Here is a 26,654-nt window from a genome sequence, read left to right on the forward strand (position 1 = left end):
CGGTTCAAAAATAAGTAGAGCACGGAACATAAGATTGTCTATTCTATGTTTTATAGTGTTTACTTTTTAATTATCAGCGATTTTGCTCGCAACTCGATGAAATTTGTTGATGGTGTACTGACATGGAACACTAGCCCGACTTTTTCCACTGTCTTTAACCAGTTTTTGCTCTGATATCATACATATCAAACGCACTATTTGTATTCGTTTATAATATTCTTCCAAATAATACAGATAAATAGGCCGAAATGTAAATGGATTTTTTCAAAACCACTTACTTCCGGTTTTGTCGTGGCACCTGTGGTCTCTCTGCATACCAGTTTTTTTTTTTTTTTGATGCACAGGCAGGCTCTCTGCATTACGCACAGAGAGGCTTTAGGCTAATGACTATCTGGAAACATTATAGCTTAATTAATTTGGTGTGTTTATCTGACTTTTTATAACTGCCAACCTGTTTATAGCAAATAATCGCCGGTGTCGACGCAAGAAACCGCCGATAAAGCATATTTTGCAAAGAGTCCGCCGATATGGATATGCACCGTGCAGTTGTGTATTAAATTTTAGTAACTATTTGAAATTCAATTCATTTTTATGCAGCTTCTGTGGACAAGACATTTTGATTAACGATTTATAGCTGCTTTCGAGATCAAAATATATAATTATACATAATATACAATCACGAATAAGGACGGTCCGAGCAAGTATATAAATATGCCTTTAAGCTTTAAAATGTTCATAATAGTTGGTGTAAAACAGACTCTGAATAATCTGTTCATAGTTGATTTTACGAATTCGAACAATGAAAGATAAAATCTACTGACGATTATTAAATTAGATAATAATTACAAAAAATCAAACTGTCAAATAAATTCCCCCCACTCACCCCTCAACCCCCACCCCACCCCCACCCACAACCAAATAAGTCATAAATTCAAACTGACGAATAAGTAATGGATATTTCTACCTATTCTATTTCTATTTCAAGTAAAACACTGTTTTTTATTTTATTTTTTATTATTATTATCTTTTATATAGTATTAATTTTTATAAATGGCATACCTCTTGAAAATATTTTCTTAGACATGCGAAAAGTATTTCATTTCAACACTGTATTTTCTGAAATAATATTTTAGAAATAACACCTGCACAGAAAAGATTGCGAATCGGGATCTATAGGATGTTGCCGCATATTTATAGATTCGCCTGCTGATAAACGGTACTGATCGCCGCAAACTGATAAAGATAAAGATAATACACATCCACAACAGTGTCAAGGCACAGCGATGAAAAAATCAATAATCCATCGGCTTATCAGTGGCGTTGCAATTCCTTAGTAGTTGCTATTTTCACGCAGAATCATGAACACATTTTTTGAGCGTACTGAAACTAGTTATTGGATTTCAGAATAGGTCACATGATCAAAACAAGTGTCGGTTTCAGAATCGATCACGTGATCAAATCAAGCGTCTTTATTATTCTTACGCGTAAGAAGATCTATTATAATTTATATTTATAATGCAGTTTAGTTTTCTTCACATACTGTTGTTAATATAAAATGTGTAGATCTATTTAGTCATATCTGGATCAAAAATATAATAATTATTGCAAAATGCAATATGAAAGTTATGTTTGGTAAATACTTTGGAACTTGTTTTCTGTGTGTTGTCAGGTTGGTCATAAGCTCGACAAGAAAATTGAAAGGCGGTTTGTTAAATCTGGGGGCATTGCCCCCAAAAACCAGTGGAAGTAGTTATTAATTAAAAAGGTTATGGAACAATTTTACAAACCTCAATGCAGCTCGTAGGCGCATGTTTGGAATACGGTGGTAATGCAACATGGAATATATTCTTGCATCGTGTGTTGTAACCACTGGTTTCTGCCACTTCGGCGGCTCTGATACCTCTCGGATATTTACTTTGACATTCTTTTTGGAGGTCCGGACCAGCTGTTCTTGACAGAGAGGCTGACACAAAACCTTTGGTAAGATCTAAATTCGGCGCTGCTGTATTCACTAACACATCTGCCTTTATTTTACAACAATGTATGAAATATTACAAACTACATATTAAAACATATAGTCATTGAAACAAGAGCTGACGGAGAAAGGCAATTGTCGACTAAGAATAAAAAAAGAGATCCTTTTCAAGTGTAGAATGCAACCAAGCACAATAATAGCAGACTTGGTTTGACTGAGTCTGTTCATAAAATGTAATGAAAAGTGCAACACCTTTCACCCACCCTAGCACCGGCTTAAGCGGAATTTTCTAATACAGATAAAGAAAGGACACCTTCGCCCGAATGGTCCAGAAAATATATCAGAACCGGCAAAGCCGTGATACTAGAAAAAGTTGAATAGATACCAAATATCGAACAAGAGGCATGATTTTGTAAAAGAGAAAAACAGAGTCAAGGAACCTATGCAATACATATCCAATCAAAGTGAACAAGTGTATTAAGTTTCAATCCATTCCAATTTGACCAAACATTGCTAAGTAGAAAAACTGGCATAACTCTGTATATAAGATGGCATTTCAGTAACCACTAGTGAGAAGAATGAAATAGTGATAATCTAACATGCACTGCAAAGGTTCCATGGCATTGCTTTTTTTGCAATATTTTAACCTTATCGGACGCAGACGTCGACGAACGAGCGAGTACAATAGCTCTATCTATTCTTCTAACAGTCGAATAATTCTATGTAAAGCGGTATTATCTTATCATTATGTAAGTGCCAATGAAACAATGAAAAAAAAGTGTATATTATGCAAATAAAATTTGTACAAACATTTATTTTATACTGTTCACAATAATGAAGTACGAAGGTCATTCTAAAACTAAGGACAATCGCGTGCTTCTGTAGAAGTTTGACACGTAAGAAACGTTTTACACGCATGAAATATGAATGATTCTGACAGTATCGTACCGTTTCGGAGACATCATGTAGTCATATACACTAAGCACAATACATTCAACTATGAAAAGAAAGCAAAAGTCTGAAATTAGAGCGTATATAAAAGTATGTTGTTCTTTAAATATACCTGCAATGCAGATACTCAGTGAACTGTAAGTCTGCAAAACAAGAGCTGTCAGATGACAGCGGGCTCGACTATTTGAAGAACTGATTGAAGAATGAGGTCAAAATATTTCCACAGATTTTCAGACAAAAGAAAACAAGAGGGCCATGATGGCCCTATATCGCTCACCTGTTATCACTGCACTTGAGGACAAGAAGGTCCTCAGAAAAAATATCTAAGTCCAAAGGACAGGAACAACAAAGGGAAGGAATTTAACCAAAAGGAATAAATATCTTACAAGGTATAGATATGTTAAAATACACCTAAAAATTGGAGGTACCATCCATGTTGTACCACAGAAAACTGGTCTCGTGTTTTCCCTACGGCCAATAATAAAAAAGTTACTAAAATAAGCTATTTACAGTAACGTAAAAGGGAAGTAATTAAAAAAAATATTGTAAGTAGACAAAAGAAGGATCTGCCAAATAAATCTGTTGACATAAATGAAATTTCAGATCAGTAGCTTCATTAGTTATGGAGATATGACAATTTTAATTTGAAATAAAGGGAGGTAATTTGACATAAAATCAGTCCATAGTTATCTACCCTGATTGTCTCGGTCCAACTAATAACAATAATGAAATTTCAAATAAGTCCTGTAAGTACTTACTGATATAAATCCACTTTGATTGCAATCAGGGGAGGTAATCAGATACAAAATAACTCTGGAACATATGATTGGATCTGATTTGTCATGGAATCCAAGATTTATTTTTGTTGAAGATATTTTGGAAGTTTGTATCAAATAAAACCATAAAGGAAGTCTCTATATGGCTGCAAAAGCCAAAATAGCCAATTTTTAAGGGGCCATAACTCTGGAACCCAAGATGGAATCTGGCCAGTTGATGAAAGGAAGCAAGATCTTGTGGTGATACAAGTTGTGTGCAAGTTTGGTTAAAATCAAATCATAAATGAAGCTGCTATTGTGCAGACAAGGTCAAAATAGCTAATTTTGGCCCTTTCAGGGGCCATAACTCTGCAACCCATTAAGGGATCTGGCCGATTCAAGAAAGGAACCGAGATCTTACGGTGACACAAGTTTTTTGCAAGTTTGATCAAATTCAAATCATAAATGAAGCTGTTATTCTGCATACAAGGTCAAAATAGCTAATTCTGGCCCTTTCAGGGGCCATCACTCTGGAACCCATAACGGAATCTCGCCAGTTCAAGAAAGGAACCGAGATCTTATGGTGATACAAGTTGTGTGCAAGTTTGGTTAAAATCAAATCATAAATGAAGCTGCTATTGTGCAGACAAGGTCAAAATAGCTAATTCTGGCCCTTTCAGGGGCCATAACTCTGGAACCCATAACGAAATCTAGCCAGTTCAGGAAAGGAACCAAGATCTTATGGTGATACAAGTTGTGTGCCAGTTTGGTAAAATTTAAATCATAAATAAAGCTGCTATTGTGCAGACAAGGTCAAAATAGCTAATTTTGGCCTTTTCAGGGGCCATAACTCTGGAATCCATAATGGGATCTGGTCAGTTCAAGAAACGAACCGTGACCTTATGGTGATACAAGTTGTGTGCAAGTTTGGTTAAAATTAAATCATAAATGAAACCACTATCGTGCAGACAAGAAATTGTTGACGGACGGACGGACGCACGGACTGACGACGGACGAAGGGTGATCACAAAAGCTCACCTTGTTACTATGTGACAGGTGAGCTAAAAATGGATTAAACAAAAAATGTTCCTGTATATGTGGATTTCGATTAGTCTTGCACTAAATGGCAATGTGTGACCATGATGGCAAATATGTTAAGTTATATGCTAGGCAAAATATGGACTTGTATGAAAAATTTAACTAATTTCCAAGTCCAAAAAGGGTCATAACTCAGTCAAAATAGTTGACAGTGTTATGTACACTTGCTTACAGATGGAGATCATGTTGATATACTAGTGTTAAAAGTTTCAAAGCCACAGTTCAAAGAGTTTTGACAAAAATTTCAAAGTCTAAAAAGGGCCATAATTCAGCCAAAATAGTTGTCAGAGTTATGTACTCTTGCCTACAGATGGAAATCATAATGATAAACAAGTGTTTAAAGTTTAAAAGCAATATGTCAAATAGTCTTAACAAAACATGGACATATATGAAAACAGAACCAATTTCCAAGTTCAAAAAGGGCCATAATTCAGCCAAAAAAGACGACAGAGTTATGTACTCTTGCCTATTGATAGAGACTATAATACTAAACAAGATATAAAAGTTTCAAAGCCATATGTCAAACACTTTACACAAAATATAAACTGGTACGAAAAACTTAACCAAGATTTCTAAGTCAGAAGGGGCCATAATTCAGCCAAAATGCTTGATGGGAGTTATGTACTCTTGCCTACAACTGGACATGGTGATGGTAAACAAGTGTTGAAAGTTTCAAAGCTTTATCTCAAAAGACTTTGTCAAAATGTAGACTGGTACGAAAAACTTAACCAAGATTTCTAAGTCAAAAAGGGGCAATAATTCAACCAAAATGCTTGATGGAGTTATGTACTCTTGCCTACAACTGTACATGGTGATGGTAAACAAGTGTTGAAAGTTTCAAAGCGTTATCTCAAAAGACTATGTTAAAATGTAGACTGGTACGAAAAACTTAACTAAGATTTCTAAGTCAAAAGGGGCCATAATTCAGTCAAAATGCTTGACAGAGTTATGTATTCTTGCCTATAACAGGACATGGTGGTGGTAAACAAGTGTTGAAAGTTTCAAAGCGTTATCTCAAAAGACTTTGTCAAAATGTGGACTGGTACAAAAAACTTAAACAGGGTGTGATGCCGACGCCGACGCCGTGGTGAGTAGGATAGCTCTAGTTATTATTCGAATAGTCGAGCTAAAAACTGTTAACTGGTGGGTACGTTAATATAGAAATGGTCAGTCCTCAAAGACAAGGCTTGTCCTGGCAAGCCCAAAAACAGCAGTGACATCAAAGGACATAGATGCTGTAAGACGTCTGACTGACGTACACACGCCAGGTACAATGCCCATTGGCATGTCAACGGGGAAAACTCGCCAAGCACTTGGATTATAGAATGAATTGTGCCCGATGGATGCCTCATGTGCTAATTGAGGAGAAAAGGCCGATAGATTCAAATGTGCTAAAAGAACGCTGAAGAGGTTCTCAAGTTTAGATGATTGCACAATGCCACAGCTCCTTATAGGAAATGAGACCTAGATATAATTTTATGAACCACAGCGCCGCGTTGACAACAGACAGTGGCTGCAACAAAGGTGACTATTGACAAGTATGTGAAAAAGGACTTAAAGTGTCAAAAAGGTTTTGTATTTCATCTTCTTTAAGTCTAGGGTCACTGTTGTACCAATTCCTACACCGTAAGGAAAGACAGTCACTTGAAAGTGTTACAGAGACAGGGTAATGAAAGCTGTTAAACGAAAATACAAAGCAAATGCGTTGAAGGACTGGTCTTCTCGGTCTCTATTTGATCCATAGCAACGTTGTGGTTGACACGAGTGTCATTGTTTAAAAGTTTCTGAGAGATGAAAAAGTGGTACAAATCAAGTTACTGAAAATTTCCATTTTCCAAGGCTGAAAAAAGACGCAGACTAGACGCAACTATTCATCTAACAAGAGATCACAGAGTGATCTTGGCGCCCACCAATGTGCCATTTTTTAGTGTTCCAAATTTCAAGACTTACTGACTAGCTCAAGGTCAAATTTCATTTCCGTACACAACACTGTGCATGTGGTCCAAATTCGAAAGTTGTAGCTTGAGAAATGTGAAGGTAGGTCACTAGATCAATTTCAAGAACAAAGTTCTTTGTACACAAAACTATGCATGTGCATCAAGTTTGAAGGCTGTAGTTTGAGAAATTTGAAAGTAGGTCACTAGGTCAATCTTAAGGTCACAGTTTATTTTGGTACAAAAAACTATGCAAGTGGTCCAAATTTGAAGGCTGTAGCTTTAGAAATGTGGAAGTAGGTCACTAGGTCAATGTCAAAGTTTGTTTTGGTACACAATCCTATGCATGTGGTCTAAATGTAAAGCCTGTAGCTACAGAAATGTGAAAGTAGGTCACTAGGTCAATCTTAAGGTCAAAGTTCATTTCGGTACACAAAACTATGCAAGTGGTCCAAATTTGAAGGCTGTAGCTCGAGAAATGTGAAAGTAGGTCACTAGGTCAAAATCAAGGTCAAATTTTATTTCGGAACACAGAACTATGCATGTGGTCCAAATTTGAAACCTGTACCTTCAAACATGTGAAAGTAGGTCAATGTAAAGGTCAAAGTTTGTTCGGTACACAAAACTATACAAGTGGTCCAAATTTGAAGGCTGTAGCTTGAGAAATGTGAAAGTAGGCCACTAGGTCAAAATCAAGGTCAAATTTTTTTCGGAACACAGAACTATGCATATGGTCCAAATTTGAAGCATGTACCTTCAAACATGTGAAAGTAGGTCACTAGGTCAATGTAAAGGTCAAAGTTTGTTTCGGTACACAAAACTGTGCATGTGGTCCAAATTTGAAGGCTGTAGCTTGAGAAATGTGAAAGTAGGTCACTAGGTCAAAATCAAGGTCAAATTTCATTTCGGAACACAAAACTATGCATGTGGTCCAAATTTGAAACCTGTACCTTCAAAAATGTGAAAGTATGTCATTAGGTCAATGTAAAGGTCAAAGTTTGTTCGGTACACAAAACTATGCAAGTGGTCCAAATTTGAAGGCTGTAGCTTGAGAAATGTGAAAGTAGGTCACTAGGTCAAAATCAAGGTCAAATTTTTTTCGGAACACAGAACTATGCATATGGTCCAAATTTGAAGCATGTACCTTCAAACATGTGAAAGTAGGTCACTAGGTCAATGTAAAGGTCAAAGTTTGTTTCGGTACACAAAACTGTGCATGTGGTCCAAATTTGAAGGCTGTAGCTTGAGAAATGTGAAAGTAGGTCACTAGGTCAAAATCAAGGTCAAATTTCATTTTGGAACACAAAACTATGCATGTGGTCCGAATTTGAAGCCTGTACCTTCAAAAATGTGAAAGTAGGTCACTAGGTCAATGTCAAGGTCAAAGTTTTTTTCAGTGCTCAAAACTATGCATGTGGTCCAAATCTGAAGGCTGTAGCTACAGAAATGTGAAAGTAGGTCACTAGGTCAATACCAAGGTCAACTCATGTCAAGGTTCATCTTGCCACTCAAAACCATACATGTGGTCCAAATTTGAATGTTGTAGGTTACTGACAAGAAGATTTTAAAAGCTTTTCCCTATATAAGTCTATATGAACCATGTGACCCCCAGGGCGGGGCCATATTTGACCCTAGGGGGATAATTTGAACAAACTTGGTAGAGAACCACTAGATGATGCTACATAACAAATATCAAAGCCCTAGGTTTTGTGGTTTGGGCAAGAAGATATTCAAAGTTTTTCCCTATATAAGTCTATGTAAACCATGTGACCCCCGGGCCAGGGCCATATTTGACCCTAGGGGGATAATTTGAAAAATCTTAGTAGAAGACCACTAGATGGTGTCACATACAAAATATCAAAGCCCTAGGCCCTATGGTTTTGAACAAGAGGTTTTCAAAGTTTTTCCCTATATAAGTCTATATAAACCATGTGACCCCCGGGGTGGGGCCATATTTGACCCCAGGGAAATAATTTGAATCATCTTGGTAGAGGACCACTAGATGATGCTTCATACCAAATATCAAAGCCCTAGGCTCTGTGGTTTTGGACAAGAAGATTTTCAAAGTTTTTCCCTATATAAATCTATGTAAATTATAGAAATAAACAAAGGGCCATAACTCACTAAAAATTGTTGAACCAGTCTGATTTTCAGGGGGACACAACTAGAGTACCAATACATCATTCTGACAAAGTTTGGGCAAAATCCCCCTGGTAGTTTCTGAGGAGATGCGATAACGAGAAATTGTTAACGGAAGGACGGACGGACGGACGGAAGGACGTCGGACCACGGACGCAGAGTGATTTGAATAGCCCACCATCTGATGATGGTGGGCTAATAAAGCACTTGGGACTGGTATGTTTCAGTTACTTAAGGCCATACCAAGAGAAGACTACCCTGCACCGTTCAACTCCTGGATTTCTCTACTATGGAAATGCGTATAAGTCAAGGGCGAATACTTTGAAGGGAAAAACCAAATTTGAAGTCTGTACACATACTGAGCACCATATTCCAGCACGATTGTCATTATTTTTCGAATGACCCTCGTAACTCTAGTTTTTAATATCTGGAAACTAATACAAAACGGGAAATACCTCTATTTGGTCTAACTGACCCTTACAAACAGTAGTCTGTAGATCCCGTATCTGTTGTGACACTACAATCGAAGAAGTAAAACACTCCATAATGATTGAGATATTTTGATAAAAACATAACTGTCTTAAAACATTGTTTGCTAATCTAAAACAATTTGTTTCGGAGACACAAGAAGATTCAGGCATTTAAAAGCTTAAGCACAAACCCTTTTTAAATAATGAATAACTTCAATTAGAGAACATTGAGATGTACTATAATAAATGAGACGAGGTTCTGCAGTTTTCGTTTTGGCATGAATTCTTCAGGCAACCAGGCATACACGCTTTGTAATTCATACTGGGATAAAATAATTACATCATCATACTGATATGAAAGCAATGAATGAATGGACATCCTATATATACATATTCAATTGACATAACCTATTAATATAGAGCTGAACGACTTACTGCCGATACGTCGAACAATCTGTCATTGGTCCATGTACATTTTATAGCTACTGACCTACTAAAATACTTGTAACTGAATTGCGTATACCTTGAATTTGGAAAGCAGCACACTGATCAATGTATACTTCCGTGTTTGACAAACTCCTCGAATCTTCTGCGCACAGTTTTACCGTGTGAGGCAATTCATTTGGGCATGTAAGAAGCCATTTCATGATGAAGTTTACAACGCATTTCATGAATCCTTCAAAGGTCCAGTCTGAGACGGATGTTAATAGAAATGCAACAGTCGATGTGTGCTCCCTGCTACGACTCGCCTCATTCATAACTTTCGACAGGATGTTGGTCAATTCTTCATTCTCCGAGTGCGATCCATCCTTCCATGGAGGTATGCCCACCTCCACAATGTATCCTCCTTTTAATATGTTCTCTACAATATAGAAAACAAGATGTTTTAATAATTATGAATGTTAAACCAGATTGTGCCGATGATATGCATAATTACTCTCCACATTACTCGTGCGGTTTAGTGAAATTCAGCCAAATGGTATATAGCAAGTAGCGTTAATACGACACATCTAGAGCCAGAACTCAAATGAAAGTCACTGAAACAAAACATGCCAATGATATACATAACTCGACTGAGCACTGATAACTCCTGAACGGTTTGGTAGAAATATGCCCAATGGTGTAAGAGAAGTAGCCAAAACATCATGATACTTAAAAAATCAAAGGTCATTACTCCGCTGAATATCACTCAATCGGAATGTACCCATTACAAGCCCAACTAAGTTTGGAAATGATAACTTTTATGAAGTTTAATGTAATTCCTCCAGGTAATATCGGAGCAGTCGCCCAGGCATGGTAAACTCATGGACAAATCATGTGACAAAAACTCCACCAAAAAACCCTACTGAACCGAAACATGCCGATAATATGCACACTTTTGGTTTACAGTGATCATTCCTGTAAGGTTTGGTGTAAATCCGCCCAATTACATAAGAGAAGTGGCCAACATATCACAAACCTTGACGAATCAAGGGCCATAACTCTACTGAAAATCACCAAATCAGAACATGCCGACAATGTGCAATGATAGGCATAGCAATGATCTTTATTATGTTTGGTGCAAATCTGCCTGGTGGTGCAGGAGAAGTTGACAGACGGACAGCACTACACCTATAGGTGTCCCCCACGACATGTTTGAAATATAATTATCCTAGCAAATTATATAATATACAGTGATGCACCATATGGAATATATATAACAATCTATGTATTCCAACATTAGAAGTTAGAACTGATAATGGCATTTAGCTTACACCAGCTTGTTGTTACGACTTTACTTTATAAGCCTATGTATATGCAGTGTGGTCTGACTCAAAAAGAGATGAATATGCAAAATTCTGAGTTACGAGCTGTTTGGTCAAAGTAAGAAAGAGATTTTATAGAACTTGTAAAAAAACATTATTACTTGCACGGCAAAATACTTAGCCTAGGAGTTGATTTGTGTGTATAAATTGTATTTGTTTTTGTTTTGTCAGCTCCTCAGTGACATCCTACACTTCAAGTTTAAGAATTATACATTCTTCCTTTCTTATTTCGTACTTCAGAAACACTTGTTCGTAAAATGGGTTTTACGAAAGAACCTGTACTTTATTTTAGATATAATATTAAAACGAAATAATATTTCATTAAAAGGAAATACATTTCGTAATTACGAAATAATATTTCGTATTTACGAAATAGTATTGTGTTTTTACGAAACAAAAAGACTGAAACATCTAAACAATGTCTGATTCAGGGGCTCCGTAGTATCTTCTGTTGCAAGAAGTGAAATTTTATTATGCAACCCTTATTTTATAAAATAGGTATTGGGTACTTGTAATTATATTTCCCTTTTCGTCCATTTCAGAAAAAATAAGATTCAAGACGAAAGCTGCAAGTAAAAATTACCCAAATGGAGTATTTCGAAAGGAAAAATAGATAATAAGCAAGATTTGGAACCTTTCAATAATGCTCTAATATGTATTATAATAGACAAATCGACAGCATACACATATTTTGTTAAACCGAACACAGCTCTTATCCATTCCCATATGAAACAGGGGCAAACAAAACAATATAAGTAAATATAAATTATTAACAGTATTTTACTGTTATAGAATAAGTGCAAACATTTGTGGAGCTTAATATGATATCATAATAATTACGTGTGTATGAGAAACAGTCTTGTGCATACTGTTTTGGGTTATATCTAGCGTACACTTTTCAGAACAATAATTTTTTATGTATACATGATGTACACGATGTTAATCATTTAAACATGTAAGATCTTTTTTAAATCACTTACCTTGATTTTGATTTCTTCTTGCGGGTTTTATCTTAACAAATGCACTCACTTTTTCCAAGCTTAAAGTCTCTAACTGAATCATTTTCTTATTTTCAGAGACTGACCATTGGGTGTGATCGTCATGAACTTCTTTTAAAATTTGTGTTTCTTTGTTACCAATTATTTGAATGTTCTGCTTCTCGAGTAAAACATTTAAATCCTTCTCTAGCTGAGGAAACTGAAGACTTGAATCAGAATACAATAATAGCTGAACGGATTTATTCTCTGTAAACAAGATCTCTTCTCTCTCAATAGCTTTTTCAACTTTTCTAATAAATTGAATCGCTTTATGTACATTGTCTTTGGAACCATGAACATCTACTGTATAACCCTTCTGGGGGAACATTATCTTCACATTTAAAGTTTCAGTTCCTTTTCGTATGTACTTAGAGTTTTCCAAATATCTTAAATGCAAACTTGTACGCACAGGGTAACTGTCTTTGACTTTAGGTTGCGCTTCGATATCACCGACTGCCATATCTACAATGACTTGCCCTTCATGAATACCCAAAATCTCGGTTTGCGCATTTTCTACAGCATCTTTTAGACCTACTACATATAACCAGCTCTTTTTATCATCAAAGCCTACCAACATTTGATCGGCATAATTTTCCTTCAAATGATTCACAATCGCATGTTTCTTAGATTTATCTCCCTGTATTTGTTGTTCCCATCCTATGATCAGGTTGCCAACATACGAAACAGCATTTAATAACTCCTTTTCATTGATACTGAATAAACGTAGGCATTTATTTATTTGCTCTAGAACACAGTTTGGAAACAATTCCTCTAGACGCTTATTGACAATGTCTTCAACATGCAAATCTTCTAGAGCATTGCTGATCATGGCACAGAAACTCACATCATGCGTTTTCAAACATGCCATATCTGATTGGAGCTCACTAACAACCGTTTTTACAACACTTTGTGTGCCTTTAATTATGCACACAGATTCATTTTCTTGATCCCTAGGTCTACACCGAACAATGCCACTGTCCAGGTAAGCCTGTTTTATTGACGGGATTTGAAGTAACACATTTTTAACTGTTAACTGTCTTGATATCAACTCTTCTCCTATCTCATTTTTACAGCCTTCAATAAACTGCTTCACAATGTCCTTTTGGCTAGTTGGAAAAACAACATAAATGCGATCTTTAATTACTTCTGCATAAGCAATTTCCTGACCGAATGATTCATTTAATTTCTCTGCTTCTTTTATGATACCTCTCGTTTTACATTCAACTGATGCTACACACAGTACTGGGCTAAGATTGTGAACAGCATATTCGAAGATCATTTTTATGATCAAAAATCATAATTTCCACACGAATAGACCTACTAGTACTTCTGTCGTTACATGAGAAACCTATACGTGTCAAACAGCGCTACCATGGTTACCGAATTTGCAATCTACGCCGTTGGAGATTAGCGAGTGATCATGTGCCAATTAACAACAGAGTTATCTATAATTATACGACCCCTAATTTGCAAAACTTTTTAAAACAGTGAAATATTCAATAAGAAAGTTGGCGCCAATTAAAAAGTGTCAAAACCGTTGCACCTTGCACAATTAGCATTCAATCATCGAAAAAGTTGATAACAGATCATTTGATCGTGTTTTAAACAAGAACTAGTTATTGTACTGCAAATTAAAACAAACTATTATAGATTAAATAATGTTTTTATTCCGTAGTACTAGTATAACCATAGTACCGTATTTTGGTGTGTATAGGTCGCGGTAATGTATAGTCCGCATCTAATTTTTGCTCTGGAAATGGTCGGAAAATTTAACTTCTAGCGTATCAGTCGCAGTTAAATTTCGGATTTTTTCCCCAGCAATATTTAATATTTACCGGCAAAAAAGTTATGGCGGCGGCCATATTGATGCCGCGGACTGAATTATTATCAGAACCTGATTGGTGGAAATCGGACAGTGTTATTTTCGTTCCCAACCGCTTCGTACTAACAGTAGTATCGGTAACAGACTACATCAAAGAAAAGCGACTTTTTGACACTAATTGGCAGCAGACGGTTTGCGTTTACATTCTGTTATCATGCAAGTTTAAGTGTGAATTGTTTGCACAGCAATTATAACACCTTTCCGTGTCATGTAATTAACCGCGTTCTTTTGATTCTGAGTAAAAAGATTAACAAAATATCTCTTTTTGGATTTTTTTCTTTTATTTAAAAATCAAAAGTAAAAAATTATCTTTCAAGTTTTTTAATACGCTAAGAATTGGTATAAACAATGTTTGGAATGGAGGACGGACCTGTCCGGATTTTATCCAACCCGGAGTACATGTCAATGGCGTCCAGTAAAACGAAAGTAGAAACAAACGTAATTCAGACTGCAAAAACATCTTTGAATTAAAGTCATTCGTAATTTTAATATTCTGTATGGGTTATTTACAAGATATTTTATTGATAGTAACCGCTATTGGTTGAAAAGCCGCCGATATTGATATTTTTTGTCCATTCGTAACAGATGCACGTAATTTTGCGAGAGCTACGGTCAGAAAATTGGCCCGAAAAAAAAACTGCTGGCAATGTTCTGTCGTATAGGTCACAGGAACTTTTTCAGGCAGCAAAATGGGTAGAAAAAGTGCGACCTATACACACAAAATACGGTAATCCTTACAAAAACTGTTATAAACTTGTCCGATATTTTTTTTCCTGCAGAATGAATGCGAGTCTGTGTCTAAAATTACAAGCTATTGAACTTCAAGCCTTGTACATGTGTTATTTCTTGCCGAGAAATATGTAATGTGAATTAGGTATTAATGCATCAAATGCAAATCTAGCAATTAATCTATAATATTTAATAGGTCCAAAGTCATAGTATTTTACTGCATGTCAGCAAAAATAAAGGCTAATGTATGAACATTGCATAGCGGGGCCGAGAAAATCAAATAACAGCCGTATCATAGTGCGGTTGGCACGCGACGCTACGTCAAACTTCTATTTTTAGTATCTACTTTTACTTTGACAAGCATGTCATAAACAAACCACGGGTACATAGTCGGTTTTGTTTCCACGCACACAGGTCGATGTTTATCGTTGATGGAGCCCCCATAAACTACACGAAAGCTGCAGGTTAGTACTGCTGCATGCATACAACTACGGATCAGATCGAACGGCTATGGTGTCTTTTTTGGCGACTTTGCTTACAGTTAAAAATTTTTGTGGGCACAATTTGTTCGTTGGGACTTAAATTCTTGGTTGAGCTCAACCACGAAAATAAATCCCCCACGAATAATAATGATTTCACAGTATTCAAGACCTAACTCCAGACACTTAAAGAACCCAGCTGGTTAATGAATTTGGCCAAAATACTATGCCCATACTGTGACCAAGTTTGGTGAACACTGCAACAGAACTGCTCAAGAGTAGACTGTCAATTTTCACAATTTTGAGTAATTCAAGGGCCTTTACTCCAGAAAGACATGGGGAAATCCAGCTGGATATCCAACCTGGCTAAGACATTGTGCCCATAAACATTGTGACCAGTTAGAAAGCAGACACTGTCAATTTATGCAACTGAGTAGTTCAAGGACCATAACTCTGGAGACTGAGGGTCCACCTAGTTTTCAAACTATGCTGATATATTATGTCCATAAACATTTTGACCAAGTCTAGTGATTACTGGATAAAAAACTGCTAAGAGCAGACAAATTTTGTACACATCGCCCAATGCCAAAGGTCATCCAATTATACAGAGTTTCAGTCACACAAAAAATGATAAAAAATCTCCATTATGAGTTATCTCTAGTTAACTTTAAACTTACAATTAATGACAACACTTCCATTCTATTATAACTATTCCACTGAATGTGTTGTCAGTTTTTACTTAAATGGTTTCTGTGGTAAGCCAGGATAGAATTTACTAGAAATTCAAATAAAACTGTCTTTAGGTATTAAAAGCAACGTTGACAGACTATATGCAAGATTCATTTTAATGAATTAAGTAAAACTTACTTTTCCTGTCTCCTCTGGCAAACTCGATCTCCAATTCTCGCCCGAAGTACCTTGTTCTGTCCAGGTGATACAGGGCATCATCTGCATCTCGTGGGTCTTCAAATGTAACCTGGTTAAGGACTTTTGTTACATACTGCTTTTTTTAAATCAAATTTCATTCATTTCAATTGTTACACTGGTTTTGTGTCTGGATTTTCTCTAAAAACAAGCTTTAGGTAAATGTAAAACATCTACACCTTCAATGCTCTGTCCCTTGCCTTGTTTACCGGTACATGTTCAAATATGTATCCCAATCGTGCTTACTTTGTTAGAATCTGTACTGCCTTTAAAGTTATTAAGATAAAATCATTATCCTGCATTGCTTCATAGTATATGTCTGAACCCATACCCTTGACTGCTTTTTTGTTATATAGCATTTTTTTCTTCTTTAAGAGAAGGGGCCCCCAAGAGTTTGCCATTTGGGGAAAAACTGCTCAGTACCTGGGCAAAGGGGAATAAAATTCTTGATGTTAAGACAATTTCTGCATTTATAAGCTGAAAAAAAATTTATAAGGGGAAGAGGCATATGAACTCCCCCATTATAAAAGAAAAGAAACACATACAATGTGGTATAAAAGCATTACCCCCACCTTGCCTTATATTATAATTATGCGCTTTAATAAATATGACATGCTTTTACAGACCATGTTTGTACATGTACCCCAGCCTTAACTGCCTTCAAATGTTAAAATGTGTTCTCTTGCCTGGCTTTAGATTAAAATGTTCATGTCCCTATAAAATTTAAAATGGATATTTTTCTGTTACCTTCCTCTGTTTTAACTGTATTTGCATAATCTGTGCTTTAGCATTTCTTTACCATTGTATACCCCAGCATTGCCTCTTTATTTGAATCTGTACCCTTGCCTTGCTTTACAATTTTTGAATCTGTGCCCTGCCATATCCGACTCTGTATACTTTTTAAAATCTGTACCCCTGTCATTTCTGATTCTGTATACTTTTTTAAATCTGTACCCTGCTATATCCGATTCTGTATATTTTTTTAAATCTGTACCCCTGTCCTTTCTGATTCTGTACCCCTATACTGCCTGAATCTGTACCCTTGTCTTTCTTTACTGTACTTGTGTACACATGTATGCTCTCGCTTTACTGTACTTGTCCAAATCTTGTCATGTCTCGTTTTACTTTACTTTGCACTTTAGCCTTGCCTTACTGTACTTTGAATCTTTGCTTGTTTTGACAATTGACTTGTAACTGCGAAAAACATGCATAAACTGTAACAAGGGCACACAGCTATATAAAAGATTTATAAGTAAAATTTTGTGAAGAATAAGAAATAAGAGGGTTTTAAGAATAACAATGCATGTCAAAACTTCTTAATGCTTACACAGAACAAACATGTCCTGAAACAATTAAAAACAAGGAGCTGCGTTCAATAAACGCTTGATGCCCCCGGTGGCATCCTTGTCGATACAACAGGGTTTTTTCTTGCTGTTTTGGGAACATAGCCTATACCCCCAAAATTGGGAATTTTGATGCATAAATGTTCCAGATTGGGAAATATTTAGTCCCATAGAATAAAGTAAGGATGTGTTTAAGCACTTTCTCATACACTTGTTTCACACTGTACAACCTCTTGAACATACTGTCATTACAAAATTGTCCATAATTTGGTCAATGTTTGTGCAATTTTGATGATTTTTTTTTCAGAATGTAGATTGGGAATTTTTGCACTCATTTTGGGAAAAAAACATACTATTTGGCATTGGGAATATAGCCCAATAACGGCTATGAAAACGGCCGAAAAAAACCCCTGTACAAAGCAACCCAAGTCCAAAACAAGAGCACGGCCTTGCGGGTGCTGACGCTCATCTGATTTTTTTTATATAATAGAAATATTGTCCTACCCATGATTTTCTAAGTCTAAAAAGGGCCATCACTCTTGCAAAAAGCAGGATAGAGTTATGTTTCTTGATGTACAGTGTCCACTTATGATGGTGAAAAACTGTTGCAAGTTTTAAAGCAATAGCTTTGATAGTTTATGAGAAAAGTTGACTTAAACATAATATTCAACCAAGAAAATGATTTTTCTAAGTCCAAAAGGGGCAATAATTATTGCAAAAAGCAGGATGGAGTTATGTTGCTTGCTGTACAGGGTCAGCTTATGATGGTGAACAAGAGCTGCAAGTTTTAAAGCAATAGCTTTGATAGTTTAAGAGAAAAAGTTGACCTAAACATAAAACTTAACCAAGAAATCTGATATTTTCTAAGTCCAAAAGGGGCCATAAATCTTGCAAAAAGCAAGATGGAGTTATGTTTCTTGATGTTCAGGGTCTGCTTATGATGGTGAACAAGTATTCCAAGTTTCAAAGCAATAGCTTTGATAGTTTAGGAGAAAAGTTGACCTAAACATAAAACTTAACCAAGAAAACTGATTTTCTAAGTCCAAAAGGGGAAATAATTCTTGCAAAAAGCAAGATGGAGTTATGTTTCTTGATGTTCAGGGTCTGCTTATGATGGTGAACAAGTATTCCAAGTTTCAAAGCAATAGCTTTGATAGTTTAGGAGAAAAGTTGACCTAAACATAAAACTTAACCAAGAAATCTGATATTTTCTAAGTACAAAAGGGGCCATAAATCTTGCAAAAAGCAAGATGGAGTTATGTTTCTTGCTATACAGGGTCAGCTTATGATGGTGAACAAGTATTCCAAGTTTCAAAGCAATAGCTTTGATAGTTTAGGAGAAAAGCTGACCTAAACATAAAACTTAACCAGGCAACGCCGACGCAGACGCCGACGCCGACGCTGACAACCGCTCAAGTGATGACAATAACTCATCATTTTTTTTCAAAAAATCAGATGAGCTAACGAGGTCAAGGTCAAACTGAGGTCAGGTGATGTTTGAAGATGAGGAATGGTCACAGGTTACATCTGTATTAGTATCAATTCATTCTTGTAAGCGGTACTGATGCTAGACGAAATGGTCCCATTTGGTTAACTGGCATCCTTGTCGATACAAAGCAACCTAAGTCCAAAATGAGGTCAAGGTCAAACTGAGGTCAGGTGATGTCTGAACATGGTTCATACAGAATATCAGAGACAAAATTCAAGTACTTTTCAAGGACTATTTACAATTTTTCAAGGACTATTTTGTTTCAAAACCGTGACCTAATCTGAACAACTTTTAATGAGTTTTTATTGTGTTCATCATGCAATGCAAAAATAAAACAACCATCACTTGTCACACTTTTGAAAATGACGTAATTGGACTGTTAGATTGATGTGATTCACTATTTTGCTGATGTTTAATGCTTTTCTTGTGACTTTTTAGCGCACTCCCACTGTTGATACGTCAAGAATTTTGTCCTACAACGTCATATACCCTTCGTTCAGTCTGCTTTATAGCGCTCCAGCCACTGTTTATATTCGTCCTTTGTCTCCCACTTACTTGAGCTAACATGTTTATTTTCTTACTCATTTTAAATTCACTGGAAACACTCGCAAACAGCAAAAAATTGCGAGTTATTATTCACCGGAATATTTAAAAGGAAACGGAAATATACAAACGGTGATACAGTAGAAATAGCACTCTGTGTAAATATCGATAAAATGCGGCCGTAGACCACTACCATAGCATACTAGGAAATCAATGAGTGACCAGATCCGGCAATTTCAAGAATTTATTTTCATTTTGTCCGATTTATTTTAAGCCTTATTCATTTTGCAAAGCAAAGTTACGGACAGAATGTTTTCAAGGAGTGAAAGGTCAAATTCAAGCAGTTTTTTTCAAAATTCAAGTACTTTTCCAGGTTTTTTAGGGTTTTTGTCATTTTCAAGGAGTTTTCAAGGACTACCATCGAATTCAAGGACTTTTCAAGGCCTGTGCGAACCCTGCTGAAGATGAGGAATGGTCACAGGTTACATCTGCATTAGTAGTCATTCTAGTAAGGGGTATTGATGCTAGACGAAACTGTCCCATTTGGTTAACCTTGTACAGATGGACGAACGAACTGATGGACAGGACAATCACTATATGCCTCCCGCATCAGTAGATGCCGGGGGCATAAAAATAACAGCTTTTATTTGTAAAATTATACAATCAGTTACTGTACAATTACAAACCATTACCAGGCATGCATTTTTTACTGTGAAATAGAAACAAGTTACCCTCTAAACATAGATATTACTCACTGTACAGATCTGTATACCAACATAAACTGTACTTGACTTGACACTGTAACTTGAATGCTGTGAACCCATGTAAGACTTGACCAATTTAAAGCTTTATATTGACGTATATTGGGTATCTTGAACACTTGGTTTGAACGAAACCCTTGCTTGACTTGTCCTTGTCTCTGTTCCATAGTCTGTACTTTTGACTTTAATGCAGACTTGAAATCGAGACCATACTTGTCTGTGACTTTAAAGCAGAGTTGAACTTGCCTGTGACTTTAAAACGCACTTGTGCTTTTGTACTTTCAACTTTGCTTTACCTTTATCTTTACTTGACCTTTATCTTTACTTGTGTTGAATTTCTATCAATATCACAAAAAAACATAAATATATTATTATTAATATAGAAATAATTGTAATGTATATTTAGAGAAAAAGTTTAGTCATTGTCCATCTTTTCTGGCACTGAAATGAAACCACAACAAGGATATTGAATGTATGCAAACCCTCTTGGTCTTCTTGTGTAGTAATCTAATGGAACATAGACATCTGATAGTGGACCATATTTCCCAAACATTGATCGTAACTCTTCTGGCCTATTAGAGAGGTAAAATGTCAATTAGTAAAACAGTTACAATGAAGATAACAAGGAACAATCGGCTAAAACTGACAAATTTATCAAGTTGAAATCAAATAAAATGGACAATAGCAGAACCTGCTAAACAATTGTTCAAACTTTGTTCAGTCTCCAGAAACCAGGAGGCTATTTCAATTATATTACTTGCAAAATTAGCGAACTTTTAATCATCATTTAGCAAAAATGTTCAAATTCTTTTCCGTCATTTACAGTATGTAGGATGGACATATTTGGATATCTCAAAACATATTGTCACAGACCGCAGAATGCTTCACTTATTCAGTAAAATTTATTCTACCTGAACTACCAATTCATGAAAAAGACTACACATTTAATTTGAATGAACAAAATGATCTTCATGCTTTTACAGTGGGATTAACACTGGTCCATGGAATTTAACCCTGCAAAGTTTGAGGTGTTGCAAACACCTAGGGAAAAAAAAAAGACTCAAAATTTTTCAATACCCTCTACATAGCACTGAACTAAAAAGCACTGATGCCGCTTATATCTTGAGTTGATAATTCCTGATCAAAATCTGTCAGCCCATACAATGTATCAACAATATTATATGATATCTAAAGTAAAAACCTAAAAAAAACCTCTGCTTTATTAGAAGAAAAGACAATACAATCAATAAGGAAATTAAAATAACATTTGTATCATCTATGTCCACTCCAACTTGAATACTGTTCAATTCTTTGGCACCCTTGGCAAAAGTCCCTACCTAGCAAAACTGAAGACTTCAAGTGATAAGCAGGTTGGCAACACACTATGTCTGTCGCAACTAAGACTACTAGTCAAAATAATTAGTCGTTTTGATTGTTTTATATTTGCGATGGGGCAATCTAAACGTCAAAACTTCGTCGAAGGATCAAAATAATGGAGGATAAATCACAGTACTGAAAAGTTATTGCTTTTATCGCTTCCTTGCGCATTTTGCCTATAGATGCGGTGAACATTATTCATGTACAGTATACACATTGGTTTAAATCACCAGAAAATTCGTAATTTTGGAAATTATTTGATAATTTTTACAAAAATCAAGAACTGGATCCCCTTTTGATACAATCATGTAAGATTTATTTGAATTTACGTCCAATTCATGCCATAACTGGCATTCAAACCTATAGCTTGGTAAAGCATTGACAGCGATGAAAATTTCTTTCAAAATTTCTTTCAAAATTTTGGTCCTTCGTGTGGTTGATGCAAGTGGAGATACTGCCCGCAAGTAAAATAACTCATTATTTCCTAGGATCACGTTTTGCACTACTAAGACTACATGATCTGAGATTTCATTTATAACTGAAGTAGATGATGGAAGTTGCAAACTGGGGCCTCCCATTCGGCACTTCATTCATTGGCTACAGGAATAGTAGCCAGACCCAGACCAATAAGGCATAGTGTCCAGTCAGTCAGACAGATACTCATTTTGGTTCTTCAAAGTTTTGACATTGCCCGTCACAACTATAAAAACAATCTGAACATCTAATTATTTTGACATGCAGTCTTAGTTGCGACAGTCTTCATTAAAAGTTGAAACGATCTACACACACACACTCATTATACACACTTCCTTCAAAAGGTCTAGGAAAGTGGAATATTTACAGATTTTTCAATCTGTAAATTTACAGATCAAGTGTTTGAAAACTGCTAAAATTATATTTAGACACAAAATCGCAGCTTGATATTAATTGATTTACATATGGTATGCATAAATAAAGGTCATTCAGTGACTGGGAAAGAAATTTTGTCCATGGGACAATGGCTCGTCATACACAATAAATTATGTGACATTTAAAAATTTCATGTGACATTCAGAAATTTCTATGGGACAGTTGCAACTTGTAAACTAGGAACTGGCATTGTAGTATGTACATATTTCAGATGAAAGAAGCTCTCAGTAAAAAACAAATATAGTAACTAAAACTGTAACAGCTTCACAACTTGTCAATAAAGAAAATTATTGAAAACTGACAAAAAATGAAAGTCTAGAATAAAATACGATGTTAAAACATGTTTTTAAACACTGGAAGCACTTTGAATCTGCACAATGAATACATTCCTTTGTGTAAGATTTGCACTATTAAATAGTTTCATCCTTTTGCATCCAATACAATTTAGCCATGTGACACAGGGCTCATCAGCACTTAAAACTTATGAGACATTTTTCATTTCTATGTGACTATGGCTCATGTCTCATGGGTTTCCCAGTCACTGGTCATTTGCAACTTTCAGTCATTTCTGTTGACTTTGATTTTTCTTACAATGCCAAAATCTCAGTCAACAAAAATGGCTGAAACCCACAAATGACCTTAATTTATGCATGTTGTAAATAAACCTATTAATTCCAAGCTGCGGTTTTGAGAATAAATGTAATTTCATCAGTTTTCATACACACAATCTGTAAATTTACAGACTGAAAAATCAGATAAAATATCAGATAATCTGTAAATATTCCACTTTCCTAGACCTGTTTAAGGTACTTCCGCAAATTGAAATTAGAAGTTCATGTGAAAAGTCAAGACTCCTCGAAACAGCTTTCGAAATGCGAGGACACAAAAAATATATGATAAAAGTATAAATATATCTGTAAGTAAAAAGTAAACTTACAAGCATGAAAGCTACTCTGAACCCTATCTCCACAGTACTTTGGAAGAAAATGAGTGAACATTTTTGGTGCAAAATTCTGGTATCGTATGCAACCTAAATTGCTATAAAATATTTATTTTCAAATCAAAGAAATGCCAAAATAGTGCACACGAGCGTTACTTTTTCAAGAAAATGTCGTTAAACATTCTAATGCGCAAAACACGTGCACAGTTTTTCTAAAATATTTCGCCACCATGTAATTTCAAGGAATTAAATATATGATTGTTCTTTTACCTCAGATTTCCTTTCTGAAATATATATTCCTCCTTATTCATGGTTAGAGATATCCATTTAGTATAGTTTTGCACTGTCCGATCTCCTTAATATGTTACCGATCCTTTACATTTAAAGAATAAATGCAATGTGTAATGATAGTTTTTCACTTTACACACCTGTCTTGGACAAGAAAGCCGTTTCACTTAAAATTTGTAAGCATCCGCTGGCAAAATATTGATGAAAGATCAGAACTTTTTCTAAAAAAAAGTTCAATTTCAATCATTTTCAAAAACTAGAAATATTGCAAATTGTGTTGAATTTATAAATAAAACAAAAATCCCCAAAGTAAACCATTTTAAAACTTTTCCGGGAACTGTACGTTTCAGCCGAACAACGCATTTTAAGACGACACAAAACTGTTTTCTCTTTGTAAACAATGTCAAAGTTCACCTGAGGGACATCGCTGAAAATGTAAACGTGCTTACTTGTTTCAGTTTTACGTCCTGTAGAAAACAATTTAAACTTTCAACTTTAAATGCATATATGTTCTATAATTATTCCAATATCAAAAACCATCCGATCTTTTCCGTGAGAAATAAACGAAGCAAATTTAAGTATTTGTTTACATTTCAACCATGTGAAATTAAAGGCATGTACTATCACAAGACTCCCATGCATTTTGAACCTCGTGGTGAATAAACTGAATTTACTTTAAAGTATGGTGTCTCAGTTGAGCCAGTTATATGTTAATTTCAGAGAACATACATTAAAGAAGTGTTAATGAGATTATGCATGAGTACAAATATTTACTGGTCTACTTTAAATTAACGACGATAGAAAACAAGTGTGCACTCAGCAAATAGCAAGTCTATTATTTTCAGGTGTATACTGAACACTTATCCCAATGTTCGTAATTTTCAGATGAAGAACTCGTTATCCTTGGTTTCGTATATAGTCTTAGTACTGGACCTCTAATTCGCTATCAACACCGCTGTAATGTAAAGTCAGTGTCCATTTCTATGCAGGAATTTCAATACACATTTGTTATCAGTTTAAATCTATGAAAGTGTTAAAAATATCATTGTTTAACGAAGAACCAAGATAAGAAAAGTTACTTTTGAGACATTGCTGATTTTATCAGGTTTCCGCGTGAATTCTTTTTTTTTTATGGGCATAATATATTTTATTCCACAAATCACATAAATATAATAACATACAAGCTCTATGGCTTTTAAAAAGACTACATTAACAATGTTTGATATGGAAACACTTAAAATATCATAACTTTACATACTACCTCTTATTAAATTTTTTTATATAAAGACAGCTAAATTTCTATATGGACGTCATTCTCCAATCTTGGGCGGAGTACCATATCAATAAGTATTCTAATGGGTAATTAACCAAAAAAGGTACTGGCTGAATAGTGATCAATGCAAACACCCATCAGACTGCATCATATTCTAAGGGGTATTTACCAAACAAGAGCTGTCGGAGGACAGCAACGTTCGACTATTCAACAGCCTTGTCAATTGAATGAATACAAAAGTTGAAAAAGGGGCATAATTTTGTAAAATGCAAAGTAGAGGTATTGAACCTCTGTACTGCATGTCATATCATGACAGTGAACAAGTGTGTGAAGTTTCAATCCTTTCCAATTTGTGGATACTGAGATACCAGCTTACATACAAAAACTTAACAAAAACTGCTAAGTCAAAGGGGCATAATTTTGTAAAAATGCCAAGTAGAATTATGGGACCTTCACAGTGCATGTTAGATCATGACAGTGAACAAGTGTGTGAAGTTTCAATCCATTCCAATTAGTGGATACTGAGATATCAGATTACATACAAACATTTAACCAAAAACTGCTAAGTCGAAAAAGGGGCATAATTTTGAAAAAAAAGAGAGTAGAGTTATGGGACTTGCTTAGTGCATGTCAGATCATGATAGTGAACAAGTATGTGAAGTTTCAATCCATTCCCATTAATAAGTACTGAGATACCAGCTTACATACAAAACCTTAACCAAAAATTTCTAAGTCGAAAAAGGGGCATAATTTTGTAAAAAAGCAAAATAGAGTTATGGAACCTGTGCAATGTAGATCAGTTCATCACAGTGAATAAGTGTGTGAAGTTTCAATCCATTCCCACAAGTGGTTACTGAGTTACCAGCTTACATACAAAACCTTAACCAAAAATTTCTAAGTCGAAAAAGGGGCATAATTTTGTAAAAAAGCAAAATAGAGTTATGGAACCTGTGCAATGTAGATCAGTTCATCACAGTGAATAAGTGTGTGAAGTTTCAATCCATTCCCACAAGTGGTTACTGAGTTACCAGCTTACATACAAAACCTTAACCAAAAATTTCTAAGTCGAAAAAGGGGCATAATTTTGTAAAAAAGCAAAATAGAGTTATGGAACCTGTGCAGTGTAAGTCAGTTTGTCACAGTGAATAAGTGTGTGAAGTTTCAATCCATTCCCACAAGTGGTTACTGAGTTACCAGCTTACATACAAAACCTTAACCAAAAATTTCTAAGTCGAAAAAGGGGCATAATTTTGTAAAAAAGCAAAATAGAGTTATGGAACCTGTGCAGTGTAAGTCAGTTTGTCACAGTGAATAAGTGTGTGAAGTTTCAATCCATTCCCACAAGTGGTTACTGAGATACCAGCTTACATACAAAACCTTAACCAAAATCGGGACGCGGACGCGGATGCGGACGCGGATGCGGACGCGGACGCCGACGCATGGGCGAGTGCAATAGCTCACTATTCTATGAATAGTCGAGCTAAAAAGGTACTGGCTGAATAGAGATCAATGCAAATAACCATCTGCCTGCACCATATTCTAAGGGGTATTTA

General features: G+C 35.6%; 2 protein-coding genes across 2 annotated transcripts in view; both read right to left on the reverse strand.

The window, feature by feature from the left end:
- Positions 1-13,447, reverse strand: part of LOC123546491 (uncharacterized) — a 39,227-nt gene extending 25,780 nt beyond the window's left edge. The window contains exons 1-4 of the mRNA XM_053550868.1: positions 12,108-13,447; positions 9,846-10,184; positions 9,308-9,369; positions 1,788-2,024 (exon numbers count right to left, since the gene is read on the reverse strand). Coding sequence (XP_053406843.1) covers positions 1,788-2,024; positions 9,308-9,369; positions 9,846-10,184; positions 12,108-13,443 — 1,974 coding nt within the window. The 5' untranslated portion in view covers positions 13,444-13,447. The remainder of the gene's footprint in view (positions 1-1,787; positions 2,025-9,307; positions 9,370-9,845; positions 10,185-12,107) is intronic.
- The window catches only part of LOC123546517 (serine/arginine-rich splicing factor 10-like), a 146,103-nt gene that overhangs the window by 114,789 nt on the left and 4,660 nt on the right, over positions 1-26,654 (reverse strand). The window contains exons 2-3 of the mRNA XM_053550416.1: positions 20,780-20,886; positions 16,122-16,223 (exon numbers count right to left, since the gene is read on the reverse strand). Of these exons, the coding sequence (XP_053406391.1) occupies positions 16,122-16,223; positions 20,780-20,886 (209 nt within the window). The remainder of the gene's footprint in view (positions 1-16,121; positions 16,224-20,779; positions 20,887-26,654) is intronic.

Source organism: Mercenaria mercenaria, chromosome 9, assembly GCF_021730395.1.
Source record: "Mercenaria mercenaria strain notata chromosome 9, MADL_Memer_1, whole genome shotgun sequence".
NCBI lineage: Eukaryota > Metazoa > Mollusca > Bivalvia > Venerida > Veneridae > Mercenaria > Mercenaria mercenaria.